Source organism: Pelodiscus sinensis, chromosome 2 (genome assembly GCF_049634645.1).
Source record: "Pelodiscus sinensis isolate JC-2024 chromosome 2, ASM4963464v1, whole genome shotgun sequence".
Classification (NCBI taxonomy): Eukaryota; Metazoa; Chordata; order Testudines; family Trionychidae; genus Pelodiscus; species Pelodiscus sinensis.
In genome coordinates this window covers 14535204-14549475 of record NC_134712.1, presented here as the reverse complement: position 1 = coordinate 14549475, position 14272 = coordinate 14535204, and the positions used below count along the sequence as shown (strand labels likewise).

General features: G+C 40.8%; 1 protein-coding gene across 5 annotated transcripts in view; it reads left to right on the top strand.

Moving 5' to 3' along the window:
* EFR3A (EFR3 homolog A) overlaps nt 1-14272 on the top strand; it is a 101207-nt gene that overhangs the window by 37228 nt on the left and 49707 nt on the right. For all 5 annotated transcript variants that reach the window (XM_075920132.1, XM_075920131.1, XM_025184913.2 and 2 more), the window contains 2 exons: nt 4539-4688; nt 13410-13547. In XM_075920132.1, coding sequence (XP_075776247.1) covers nt 4539-4688; nt 13410-13547 — 288 coding nt within the window. The remainder of the gene's footprint in view (nt 1-4538; nt 4689-13409; nt 13548-14272) is intronic.

Here is a 14272-nt window from a genome sequence, read left to right as displayed (position 1 = left end):
GTCCACACCTTTCTAGAAGTTCATACACCTGAGCCAGATGGCCTATATTCTGGGATGTCAGTGGCATCCTACTAATAAATCTCATTGTGGGTGTTACTGACAGTGGTTTTGAAGACTGAATTTAGGAATAAAGACAAGCTAAGAGTCTACCCTTTTCAGACCGATCGGGAGTATGTCAATATTTGTTAATCTCTTTAGCACTCTGACAACTTCTACGGTGATCATCGGGGTTCAGCAATGTGGTCATGGGCTGGGGATATTTTAGCTTGGAAAATGCAGATTGAGTAGCATCTTTTTGATAACTGTATCTTACTGCCATTAGTTCTAATTTTACCTATGAAGATCAGATGATCATGGCACTTGCTTCTTTTAAATGAATAGATTTTTTTTTCTGTTTGTAATCATTCGTTTTAGACTAGGGGAAAGCTCATTGCATGTCAAGTGTGAGCCTTTTAGAATCTCCTTAAGACTGGTTTTAGGAGCTGGAATTTAAGTAGACCTGGAGTAGTGTTACCTGCCTTACTTGCATATCAGACTTTTTGCACTGCATTTTCCTAGGTTTGTTAGTGTCTTCAAAGCTAGGCTTTTATTATCTACAAGAAAATATTTTAAACAAAAGCAGCAATATGGCCTTGTCTACATGTTTTCAGTATTTTTAAAATAATAATAAAGCAATCAAACATCTGTTCTTTTTAAAGAAATTTCTGGTTTTGCTTTCTTTGAATCTGATATTCCAGTGTGGATTTTAATATATACATTAGCCCTTTATTTTAATTGACTAAATGATAATTATGAATTGTCCCATGCATCTCAATGGGGAGTTAGCTCCAAGATCTCATCTGTCTCCCAACCTCACATACCACCTCCCTATCAGAATGGCAAGAGGAGAGTACAGCAGGGTCTGGCACACCCATCTAAGCAGATTCAACTCTCCTAGTGTGGGATAAGTACATGAGGTCTGCTTTGCCTCCTGAAAGAAGCCAAGAGGACCCCTGTTGATGCACTTGCTACTTCTAATCTGAGAAGATCCCTACTGCTATGCTGAGTTGAGGGAGAAGATGGCCTTATGCTGCTGCCTCTGCGTCTCTGGAAAGAAATTGTGCAGATCTCTGCTGCTGCATTTGTGGCAGGGAGGTGAAGATGTTTGAGGGATGGAGGAAGAGATGGGCTGATATTGTGGTGTTCTAGGGTCTCGGTTTCCTTCTAGGCTTGCACAGTGGGCTTCTAACAAGTCAGCACTTAGAAAGGAAGTACTTAGTTTGTCTAGGTAATTAAAATCTTTGTACTACTACAATAGCATAAAATGGTATGGTACAAAATAAACTGCCTAAGCTTAGCTTAATTTTCAGTTTTCAACTTGCTAACAATTATTAGACTGCTTATCTAAAGAATTGACATCATGGTGATGAGTGTGGTATGTTACATTTTAAATTAAGAAATGAATGGATTTTCCAGCTTACCATGATATTTTCTGCTGTATTTAGGATATAAGCTGTCATTAAGGGGGGCGTTTTGTATATAATTAGTGTAATTTAAGGGCCAGCGTGTCAATAGTGTACAAACATTTTAATTCATATAATGTAAGTATATTTACTAGAGCTTGATTTTTAGTGTTACATAACCACTATTTTTTTGTCCTTTAGCTCCCTCTAGTGAAATGTTCATTTGTTGTGTAAACTATATATAAGAATTATTGAACATACTCAAACATTAGAATTTGTGAGACCTTTTTTATAGAATGCGTTTTATAAGTTCACTGTGGTGTTACTGCTTTTTCATACTAGAGATTAACCTAAATTTGGGATCTGTGAGTTGTTTCTGTTAGGAGAAGGATGTGCTACTGGGGCTTTTGTCTGGGGCTTCTTTGTGCTTTCTTTCTAAAGCTCTCTAGTCTTTCTTTCACAGACACACAGCCTTTGTAAAACAATAGACAACTAAATCTCTTCCCTAGGTGTTCCTTTGTTTTGGATAGTGATATGCCTCTATTTGCTGGTGGAGGCCAATGTTGCCATAGCTTTCAGGTTTCTTAAGGGAACTTAATGGCCTCTACAGGTATTCTGAATGAAAAGTGGCTGTTATCCACCACTACCAAGGTTCATTCCAACCTATAACACTGGGTTTTTTTGCTTACTTTCATGCATTACATTGTTTAACTTGCCTTCAAGTATAAAAATCCAAATTGTTAAATATTTCTATTAGTCAACATTGGATGGAGTCCTACTCTGCTACAAGTCATTTTCTTTTTTCAGAGGAGTTTAGCATGTAAGAAGTAACTGAAATATTGATCTGAAAGCTGTACATTTTTATTAAATAAAGCATACTCACAATGCATCTTCATGGGCAGTAAAATAATTAACACTTATGTCACTTTTAACTTTGAACTGAAAGTACTTTGAGCGGGTAGATATTCTTTCAATTGTACAGATAATGACACTAAGCCCAAATGTTAATCAATTTGTGCAAGCTCATAAAGAACGCTGATCATAGAGATGGAGTTGGAACATGTTTCTGGTGATTTCTAATTTAGTTCCTCACACCAACAAACGGGCATGGAATCTGGCCTTAAACTAGAGCGTATCCTAATAAGGTTGTCATAAGACATCAGATTTTGAGGAAATCATCCAGTAGTTCCAAATATCCAGCATTTTTTTCTTTTTGGTGAAGAGTGGAGAAGAGTGAATAAGTGTAAAGTAATACACGTTGGAAAAAAATATCCCCAACTATATGTACAGTATGATGGGGGCTAATTTGGCTACGACAAATCAGGAAAGAGATCTTGGAGTTATCATTGATAGTTCCCTGAAAACTTCCACACAGTGTGCAGTGGCGGTCAAAAAGGCAAATAGGATGTTAGGAATTATTAAGAAAGGGATAGGAAATAAGACACAGAATATCTTATTGTCCCTGTATAAAACTATGGTATGCCCACATCTTGAATACTGTGTGGTCCCCTCTCCTCACCTCAAAAAAAGATATTTTGGCCTTAGAAAAGGGCAGCTAAAATGATTAGGAGTTTGGAATGGGTCCCATATGAAGAGAAGCTAAAGAGACTGGGACTTTTCAGTTTAGAAAAGAGGAGACTGAGGGGGGATATGATAGAGGTATATAAAATCATGAGTGGTGTGGAGAGGATGAATAAAGAAAAGTTATTTATTTGTTCCCATAATAGAAGAACTAGAGGACACCAAATGAAGTTAATGGGTAGCAGGTTTAAAACTAATAAAAGAAAGTTCTTCTTCACACAGCGCGTAGTCAACCTGTGGAACTCCTTGCCAGAGGAGGCTGTGAAGGCTAGGACTATAATAGAGTTTAAAGAGAAGCTAGATAATTTCATGGAGGTTAGGTCCATAAAAGGCTATTAGCCAGGGGATAGAAGTGGTGTCCCTGGCCTCTGTTTGTCAGATACTGGAGAAGGATGGCAGGAGACAAATTGCTTGATCTTTGTCTTCGGTCCACCCTCTCTGGTGCACCTGGTGATGGCCACCGTCGGCAGACAGGCTACTAGGCTAGATGGACCTTTGGTCTGACCCAGTACGGCCATTCTTATGTTATGTTCTTATGAGACACAAAGCTAAGATACTGAAGGATTTCAAGAATAATATACATTTGATATGTTAACGGTATTCTTATGTAAATCCACCCCCCTTTTTGTAGTATTGGAAGAGAAGTGTTTTAGTGGAAACTGAGCCATTCTTCTGTGCAGGAATTATACCAGAAGACGGAGAGGTCACATTCCTTCAGCACAACAAAATCCCTAGCTTCTTGGGGGTTGCCTGCACAACAGTGACTTTGAGGATATGAGGGCTGGACTTATGGATCTGAAATAAGTAGCTCTTCTACCACTGTGATAAGAGGAGAGGTACACCTTCCTCCCAGCGTACAGAATCAGGAATTTGGTCTTAAGTAATTTGCATTTTTCATATCTAAGTTTCCTGGCTGTAATTAAATAAGATTAATTCTCAGCAGAGGCCAGAGCATGTTAGAGTGTGAGTGTGAGTATTTGCGGTCAGAGTTCTTGGTGTATTTGGTTGATAAAACACAGATGGAAATGCCATTTTGTATTTCATGTTTAACTTTTATTCATTGATCAAGATGCAAGAAACTGTTCTAGCAATTCAGGCTCTTTCCCTTGCTGGCTTACTGCTGTCCTTTCTAATCATTTTTGTAGATATCAACCTGTAAAAATCTTGAAAGCATCGGGTTTTTTTTTTTTTTTTTTTGTATGCCATGCTCTTAATACTTTAAGAAGCAGTCTGTGCAGTTGAACAATTTTATATTTTTACAAGTGTGCCTGAAGATCCATATCAGTATAGTTTTTAAAGGTCATATTTTGTCTTCATGTGAGCGTGCATGGCTCCCATCAATGTTAGTAGGAGCCTTGTGTAGATTTAAAGGGATTATGTATGTCTTTAACAATTGTAACCAGTTTTCCAATTTAATCCCTTTTAGAACTTAAATGAAATCCAAATTCCATAACCACACTGCCTAAATGATTGATAAATCATGTCATTCACCTTTTGAAAACGTCTCTCTCCTAGGATCCGGATTGCAGGAATCAGAGGCATTCAGGGAGTAGTACGCAAAACGGTTAACGATGAGCTCAGAGCAACCATATGGGAACCTCAGCATATGGACAAGATAGTTCCCTCGCTGCTGTTTAATATGCAGAAGATAGAAGACATTGACAGGTATTACATACTAATTGGCATTGATTAGTATTAATTGATTTTTTTTTTTTAGCAAACTTTAGGCTCTCTTCCAAGAGTAGGTAGCTTTTTCTTCCCTGTTAGAGTAGCTTTTGTTGTGACTACATAATCTTGATACACATATTAGCATATATATGGTTAACTAGTAACTTTTTCTTTCTTTAAAAAAAAAATCTGTTAGACCTGCTAAAATTGATGCTAGAAGATTTACTTTGAGCATCAGTCTTCTCGTAAGTATAGACGTGCTCTTAGTGAGCAAAGGAAAGCAATATCTGAAGCTAACTGCTTATTTAAGATAGTTTTAAACTAAAGACACTGTGCAGAAAAAATGACTAATGCTTTCCCAAATGGCACATAAATTAGCTTTTATACACATGGCAAAAATGGAAAACAGTATTTATCAGTTTTTGACTCTTGGCCTCAAATTCTACAAATAATAATTTCTCCTTTTTTTTTGCTATTGTGACTTAATACATGCAGAAGCAGAGAAGAGAGGCATCTTGAAGAGTAGCAGTATGAACCATATTGTTCTAGCAGATGGCATCAAAACATTATTTAGAAAGGGCCAGACTTTCCAGCTCAGCTGCATACAGAATGAATAAATACACACTCCCATCTTAAGGGAGAATAAAATATTTCTCCTGACACTTGTTGCTTTTGAGAGAGATTTTTATGGGTTTTTTTCTTCAAGTTGTGTACCTTTAGGTGCGCTGCTTCAGGGAGTTCCTGTACCTTTGATCTGAGATTTTTAGTAGTGATGCTTGTTTGGCTTATACTTGCACCCCACATGTCCGAGTGCCACTTTCTGAGGTAATATGAGGCAGCATAGGCAAACTGGCCTCGTTTTTTTTTTCTCCACTGCCTTTGACCTGTGATGGAGCCTCTATATCCTTGTTTTCTTCAGCAGTTAGCTAGCTAGCATATAGTTATCTTGTAGTGTTTGCAGTTGTGGGAAAAGTTGTTCCTTCTATATTTTTTTCCTTTTAAAACAATTTTTAAATATATAACTTTAGAACTTCCTTTTGTAGCAACTTTTTCATTATTTTACTGTGAAATGCTGATTTTCAAAAGGGATGTCTCTTGCTGTGAGACTTTTCTGGTATGTGATGGGCATTCCCAGTTCCTCTGCTATTTGGATAATACTCGTATCGCCAGTAAGTGCAAGATCTACACTTTTTTTTCCCTCCAAAGATAAAGCCTAGAAAAAGAGGTAGATCAGGTTTAACTCCTAATGATGGAGCCTACTTTAGGACCGGCTTCTAATCCCAAGGTTCAGGACTCTCTGCTACATAGACCTCCCGGTAGTGCTAGTTCCCATACGTATGAAGATCATGGTGGCCAGAGACTGCTAGGGATGTAGGTAGGTACCATAACATGAAGTATATCTGTGGGACTGAGGTCCTCATGGACATCTGCCTTTAGCTAAGAGGAGGACATAAGGAGGAAATGTCTAAAACATTTTGCTCATATATGCATGAGAAAGCACAGCTACTCATTCTTCAGAGTCTGAACCTTCTCCAGTACCAACAGGCATGACACCATCATGGTCATCAGAGGAGGCTTCTTTGTCAGATTCTGAAGTTGGGTCCTGTGTTTGCTAACCTTAGCCAATGGTAGCACCTCCTTGCCCTAGTTTGAGCCTCTATTCCAGTAATAAAAGGGATCCTTGGGCTCTGCACATTTGGGTGCTGGGGCCTTTGCAGTGACCCTTATGGAAACCATGGAGCTTCACCTCTCAATCGAGAGCATCCCTGTAGCCACCTCAGCCCATTCAATGTACTGGTCATCAGGCATATCAAAGCCGCAAGCGTTCTAGTGTTGATTCTGAGCACAGCACCAAACAGATTCAGCATCTAGCCTCCAGTACATGTGACGTCCCTGATAAGATGGTGGAGGAACAACCTTGTTCTCATCTTTTTTTTAATTTTTTTTAAGACTCATCAGGAATTGTTGAGGCTGGATATGGCCCTAGATATTTGCCTAGAGTAGATGCAGGAAAAATTCCACAATCTGCAAGGCATTTAACATCTGCTTCTCCAACCAGAATAGGCTCATTTAAAGCCAACCAAGGAACTCCAGCAGACCTCGGCTTTCCTGCTTCTGCGGGGAGAGGGAGAGGAGAGGCGGAGGGGGAGGAGGAGGAGGGCGGTACTTATGTCCCTTCTCACATTCAGGCATCTGTATAATCATCCCCTCCAAACTTCCCTTGCAGTAGCATCAGCCAGTGAGGAAGAGATGGGTACCAGACCTGAATACAGAAGAAAGATGAGGAGGCATAGAATCTCTATAGATAGTAATTCCATACTCTAATAAAAATATAGCAGTAGAATCATAGAATACTAGGACTGTAAGGAACCTCGAGAGTCTAGTCCCCTGCCCCCATGGCAGGACCAAATACTGTCTAGACCATCCCTGACAGACATTTATCTTACCTCTTCTTAAATATCTCCAGAGATGGAGATTCCACAACCTCCCTGGACAATTTATTCCAGTGTTTGACTACCTTGACAGTTAGGAACTTTTTCCTAATGTCCAACCTAAACCTCCCTAGCTGCAGTTTAAGCCCATTGCTTCTTGTTCTATCCTCAGAGGCCAAGATGAACAAGTTTTCTCCCTCCTCCTTACGACATCCTTTTAGATAGCTGAAAATGGCTATCATGTCTCCCCCCTCAATCTTCTCTTTTCTAAACTAAACAAACTCAATTCTCTCAGCCTTCCTTCGTAGGTCATGTTCTCTAGACCTTTAGTCATTCTTGTTGCTCTTCTCTGGACCCTCTCCAATTTCTCTACATCTTTCTTGAAATGCGGTGCCCAAAACTGGACACAATACTCCAACTGAGGCCTAACCAGTGCAGAGTAGAGCGGAAGAATAACTTCTCGTGTCTTGCTCACAATACACCTGTTAATGCATCCCAAAATCATGTTTGCTTTTTTTTGCAACAGCATCACACTGCTGAATCGTATTCAGCTTTTGGTCCACTATAACCGTAAATCCCTTTCTGCCGTACTCCTTCCTAGACAGTCGCTTCCCATTCTGTATGTGTGAATCTGATTGTTCCTTCCTAAGTGGAGCACTTTGCATTTGTCTTTATTAAACTTCAGCCTGTTTACCTTAGACCATTTCTCCAATTTGTTGTGGAATGACGTGTAACAGTTAACTCGAACTAAGGACTTAGTTTGAGTTAACGTTTGACTGCTGCGTGTAGCTGCGGGCAGTTAGTTTCGACTAAGGGGATTTAAAAATGGCACCCGGCTGGGAAGATGCAAATCAGTTCCGGGATATTTAAAACCTGGGCTTCATTTGCAACTTCGAATGCCTACATTAGCCTCCCTAGTTCAAATTAGGGGGCTAGTGTATTTGCTTTGGTCTTCACAGCTGAGGATGTTAGGGAGATTCCCAAACCTGAGCAGTTTTTTAGATGACAGATCTGAGGAATTTTCCCAGACTGAGGCATCATTAGAGGAGGTTTTGGAACAAATTGATAGACTTAACAGTAATACATCACTGGGACCCGATGCCATTCACCCAACAGTTCTGAAAGAACTCAGATGTCAAATTGCAAAACTATTAACTGTGCTCTATAGCCTATCCATTAAATTGGCTTCTGTACCTAATGACTGGAAGATAGCTAAAGTCAACATGGATTCTGTAAAGGGAAATCATGCCTTAATAATCTAGTAGAGTTCTTTGAGGAGGTCAATGAGCATATGATTAAGGGGGATGCAGTGGATATAGTGTACTTAGATTTTCAGAAGGCCTTTGACAAGGTCCCTTACCAAAGGCTCTTAAGTAAAGTAAGGTATCATAGGATAAGAGGAAAGGTCCTTTCATGGATTGCTAACTGGTTAAAAGACAGGAAACAAAAGTTAGGAATAAATGGTAAGATTTCAGAACGGAGAGAGATAACTAGCGGTGTCCCCCAATGGTCTGTACTGGGACCAATCCTATTTAACCTATTTATAAGTGGTCTGGAGAAAAGGGTAAACAGGTTGCAAAACTTGCAGATGGTATTAAACTGCTCAAGGAACAAAGCAGACTGTGAAGAGCTTCAAAAGGATCTCCCAAAACTAAGTGACTGGGCAAGAAAATAGCAAATGAAATTTAATCTTGATAAATGCAAAGTAAAGCACATTGGAAAAAATAATCCCAACTGTACATACAAAATGATGGGGACTAATTTAGCTATAACCACTTGAGAGAGAGAGATCTTGGAGTCATTGTGGGTTGTTCTCTGAAAACATCCACTGATTTTTTTAGTGCAGCAGTAGTCCAAAAAAAAAAAAAAAAAGCACACTTCCTCAGGGGTAGCGTGTGGCAAATCAAAGACGACTTCAAGCCTCTACAAGAAAAAGAAAAAAAGAAACGCCTTTGACGGACAACATGCCGGGATCTCCTGATTTTAAAAAATGTGAGAAATACCAGGAGTCTATACCGAATGTATCCGCTGCCTGGGTGAGACCAATGTCCCCCAGAAATGCATCCATTGCCGCAACCTCATGACCAGGGCTCGCAAAGATAGAGAGCTAAGATTGCACATTTTACTATTTGACAAAGCGCTTCAACCTCAGTCGGACAAAGAGGATACTAATCGTTCAGACGCCCCTTCCTCTCGGGAGAAACCTTCAAGCCCTTCTGCATCTAAGCTGCTATCAAAAACAAAAATTATCCAGCTTGTTCTCTCCTGCCACGAATTAGCACGGAAGATAAGGCAGGCACTTTGGGTACTCAGAGGCCCTGTGTCACATCAGTGACAGGATCCAAGCCTCACTCTGAACTGACCACGGCACCGGCTACCCTGGCACCGAAAAGAGCACCCACTCAGGGCTCAGAAACTTCTACGATAACCTCTGTGTCGCAAGCACAGCCAGCACTACCAGCATTACTGGCTCCGCCAGCACCGAGGAAGGCCAGGTCAAATTCTGCTAACCCCCTGCCTCGCATTCTGAGCCCCCAAGTCCCCACCGACATCACTGGTGCCGATGCTTCCTCCACTGGCACCGAGCACTTTGGCACTACGGCAAATGTCATCAAGCCTCCACTGTTCCTCAACACACACTCAAGACAACACTACTCCGGTACTGGAACCGAGAGCCAGATCTACTCATGGGACTATATCATGATATTCTCGCTTTCCCCTATCAATACGAGACTCCCCTCTCTCACCATAGTCACCTACTCCATCTCATTACAGTGGCTACCCTGATGATGCTAGGAGTGTTTTCTCAACACTCCTCCCTTGCATGAGCCCACACATCATATGATACACACTGACCACAGTATTCCCACCACCCTCAATGGCATCTAGAATGGTCTTACCTTCCTTAGTACCAAAGCTGCTGTCATTGTGTCCCACCAGAACACAGTGCAGTTGTCCCCTCCCCCCCCCCCCCATGCCTGCTCAGAGATCGTTACTATCTATGCACCCATGTCCTTCACCACCTCCCACAGCAGGTCTTGACATGGAGGAAGGGAAGATTACCCATGATCCAGATACCCAACAGCCAGATTTGACACCCACTGACAAGTCTTTCTCTTCACCAGATGAAGCAGTCATTCCAGATGACCTAAAACAATTCCACAAACTATTCAAAAAGGTTGCTACCAGTCAAGAGGTCATATTTTCAGAAGTGCAAGAAAGACAGCACAAATGTTTAAAAAACCTCCAATCCTCAGCAAAATTAAAAAATTGCACTTCTCCTTGATGAAGCAATTTTGGAAGCAACAGAAAAAGTTTGGTAAACACCAGCCACAGCCCCCTGACGAGCAAGCCGGCTGACAGAAAATACTTCATCCTATCAGAAGGCATGGACTTTTTATTTCTACACCCTCAACCAACTCACTAGTTGTTGATGCTGCAAACTAAAAATTCAAAAACCCCCAATACAAATCAAATACACAGGACAAAGAACACAAACATCTGGACTTATTTGGAAGAAAGATGTACTCCTCCTTGACTCTCCAATTTTGCACGGCAAATTATACAGCCCTGCTTGCAAATCATAACTTCAACAACTATGTGAATCTAACAGACCTTATGCAACATCTTCCTAACAGCAAGAGACTTATATTAAAGTCTGTTCTACAAAAGGGGTAGACTGTAACTGCACAGTTTTACAAATGGCTCTCGATGCTGCTGACACAGCAGCAAGAGCCACAGCAACGTCCGTAGTAATGAGGTGCTCGTCTTGGCTGCAAGCAGCTGGAGTCCCCAAAGACTTCCAAGCAAAGGTCAAGGATCTAACGTTTGCCTGTCTGATTTGTTAGACTAACTCTGTTACTCCACTGAAGTTTATAAATAAAGTAACACAAAAGGTTTGTGTTTCTGGAATTAAATATACTTGCAAACTTTCAGATCTGTAGGATCTAGTTCTGATGATGTTACATGGGCAGCAGTGTTCTAATTAGTTGCAGCATTTTTTTTAAACCTGGAAACCAACTGTTATTGCAAAACATCTCCTCCAACTATATTGGAGTTTTCATTTCACACTCATCAACCTAATGAGGACTAAGTGGTGGGCGGGTTGAGCTCATTAGTCACTTTGCTTTTACCAGAGTTTTGCCAAAGTTCTTGCATAGATTTTGGGCCTTTAATTCATTTTGGAGTATAGCTGTATTACCAAAAATATGATATGCAATTTGAAACATCACAACTTTTTGCTTTATATTCTTTTCAACTTGTCTATTATTATAGGTTTACAGTTTGTTCCTATTTATGTAAAACCCTATTATCTGAATATTCACATTATCTGAATCCCTTCCTTGTCTCTCAGCGTGAGATACACACTATAGAGAGCCTGTATCTCATGCTGGAAGATAAGGAAGACATTTGGATAATGCAGACTTTCAGATAATAGAGAGAAACTTCCCCTGCTTCCCCCCACAACAAGACTGCAAGAGCGAAGAAAGGCACTCAGCTATGAGAGAGGCTGAATGGCTCCTTCAGCAGCACAAGAAACCCTCTGCAGCCCTGCTGTCATGGAAGGGAGTTTGTGGGTTCATGCCAGGTTTCTGCTCTTCCCTGCATGGCCCACAGCCATTCCTGTACTTTATGCCTGCGGGGGGATCGGGTGTCCCTGACCCTGTGGGAGTTCACAGAATTTTGTACTGCCCTGCCTTCATGGAAGTGAGTGAATGGAATAGAGTAGAGAGCCCTTGTTAGAACTGCAAGGAGGAGGATGAGCCCAGGCCATGGGAGAGGCTACATCCTGCCTGTACAGTCTGAATTGTAATTGAATAAAAGACATTAAATAAAGTTCTGTGTTCACCTACTTTTTTTTCCTTTATACTTAGAAGGTTACATAAGACAGAAAGAATGGCTCAGTTTCTTTGTATATAGCTGAGTTCAGGACTGATAAAAGTGCAGTTAGGGGTCCTTCAAAATTGTTAGACTTGTTGCTTTTACAAGACATAAGGTTTATTGCTGTTACTATTTGGCCCAAAGTGCACTTCTAGTAAAAGCTGCATGTGAAAGGGGAAGGCAGTACAAGGGCCAATTTTTTTTTTCTTGAAAGAGGTACAGCAGATAATATAGGTTACTTCAGGTCAGGAATCTCCAATTCCTTCAGATAACGACAGAATCCTTCTGATAATGGAAGGATTGAGATAATTGTTTGACATAACCCTAACCAAATCATATAGCTAATTAGTGTGTTTGATCTTATCATATAGGTCATAGGTGGGGAACCCAGGGGCCAGATGCAGCCCCTGGTTTGCTTGTATCTGGCCCCTAAGATTAGGGGATCCCCCGCACCATTGTCGAGCCCATGATGCCTCACCGGGCCCCCCCTCCCCTTCCCTACATGGGGCTGGAGCACACAATCTACTACCCTTTGCTCCGCTAGACTTATGTGTGAGGGGAATGTGGGGAGTCTTTCTCCTTCTCAGTTGGGGTTTGTTGGTTTGTTTGTTTTTTTTGTTTTGTTTTGGGGCTTTTTTGCATCTCACTTGAGTGCGGCCTCCGACTGATTTTTTTTTTTTTCCCCTCTCTCCCCTCCCCCAGTGGATCAGTGGCCCTTTAACCATAAAGGTTCCCCACTCCTGATAAAGATTATCTCTGATTTAAAGCTTTCAGGAATAAAAGGGCAACCGTTTGCTCACCACGTTACTGAAACCTTAAATATATAAAAAATGCTAGATGTGATGGTGTTACTGGATAAATAAACCAGAACTGATGGCCATTGTTTTGCCTCTTATCAGTTACTGTCCTGTGACTAGATTGAACACTCACACTCGACTTGGGGGAAAACTGATATGTAAATTTTCATATTCAGTCTCTGCTCCAGATTGTACTACGTTGCGAACTAACACAGATAAAATTGTTTGCCCACAGAAATACACAGGGCTTGACTAGAAGAGGAGTTAGTGCATAGCAGGCTGAAGTGTAAATCTGCAGTACACTAGCATGCAGTGCACTAACTCACCACTGAAATTGGAGCAGATAAAATAAAATTATAATTTTAGTGTGCAATAGCAGTATCCACATGGCTAGTTAGTGCTCCGCATTATAGTGTGCTATAGGTTTATATCCCAGGCTTTTGTGCACTGTCTGCATTGGGACAAGTTCACAAGGTATCTTGCAGAGGTCGTTGTTGCTTGGCTTTGTGTAAGTCAAGCATCCAAATACTAGATGGGTAAAAATCATGAAAGTACCTAGAAATAGGCATATGAGTAACAAGTAAGAGTAACTTTTTTCTTTGTTTCAGTCGAACTGGTCCACCCTCATCCCCTACAGCAGGAGAGAAAGAGGAGAACCCTGCTGTGCTGGCTGAGAATTGTTTTAGAGAGCTGTTGGGCCGAGCAACCTATGGGAATATGAACAATGCTGTTAGACCCGTATTTGCGTAAGTAGAAAACAAATATAAAAACAATTGTACTAAAAGTTGGAAGTGCCTAACGTTTCAATAAAAGGATGAACAGTTTGAATACTAATAACAAACATCATCCTTGTATATATGAAGAACTTCTGAAATACTCTAATCTTTCTTCTATGCCCATCACTTTGATCATGTAACTTTGAATTCTTTCATTGGGTCCTCTTGTTTCATGGCATGAAATTCTACCGCATAAAATTCTTGTTGCCTTTTTCAGTGCCCTTTATAAGTCTTTCCATCCCACCTAGAGGCTAGCTTGGTCTGCCCCCTCTGTTAGCTTCTCCTGTGCAGCCTTTGTATTACAATGCCCTGGATAGGTCGTGGGTTTGCTGTTTTAATTCATCAGTCTTCCTCTACTACCTAGCTAAAAGATTCAACTCTGTTCAGAAACTGTTGAATCATAAAAGATACGGGTTGGAAGAGACCTCAAAAAATTATCTAGTCCACCCCCCCCCCCCCCCAAAGCAGAACCAACCCCAATTAAATCATTCCGGACAGGGCTTTTTAAGCCTAGCCTTAAAAACTTCTAAAGAAAGAGGCCTCACTAGGCAAACCATTACAGTGATGAACCGCCTTCATCATCTGAAGAAGTGGGCTGTGCCCACAAAAGCTCACGATACCATCTACATGTTTTGTTAGTCTATAAAGTGCTACCAAACCATTTGTTGCTTTTTAAGTTTATCCTGTACAGACTA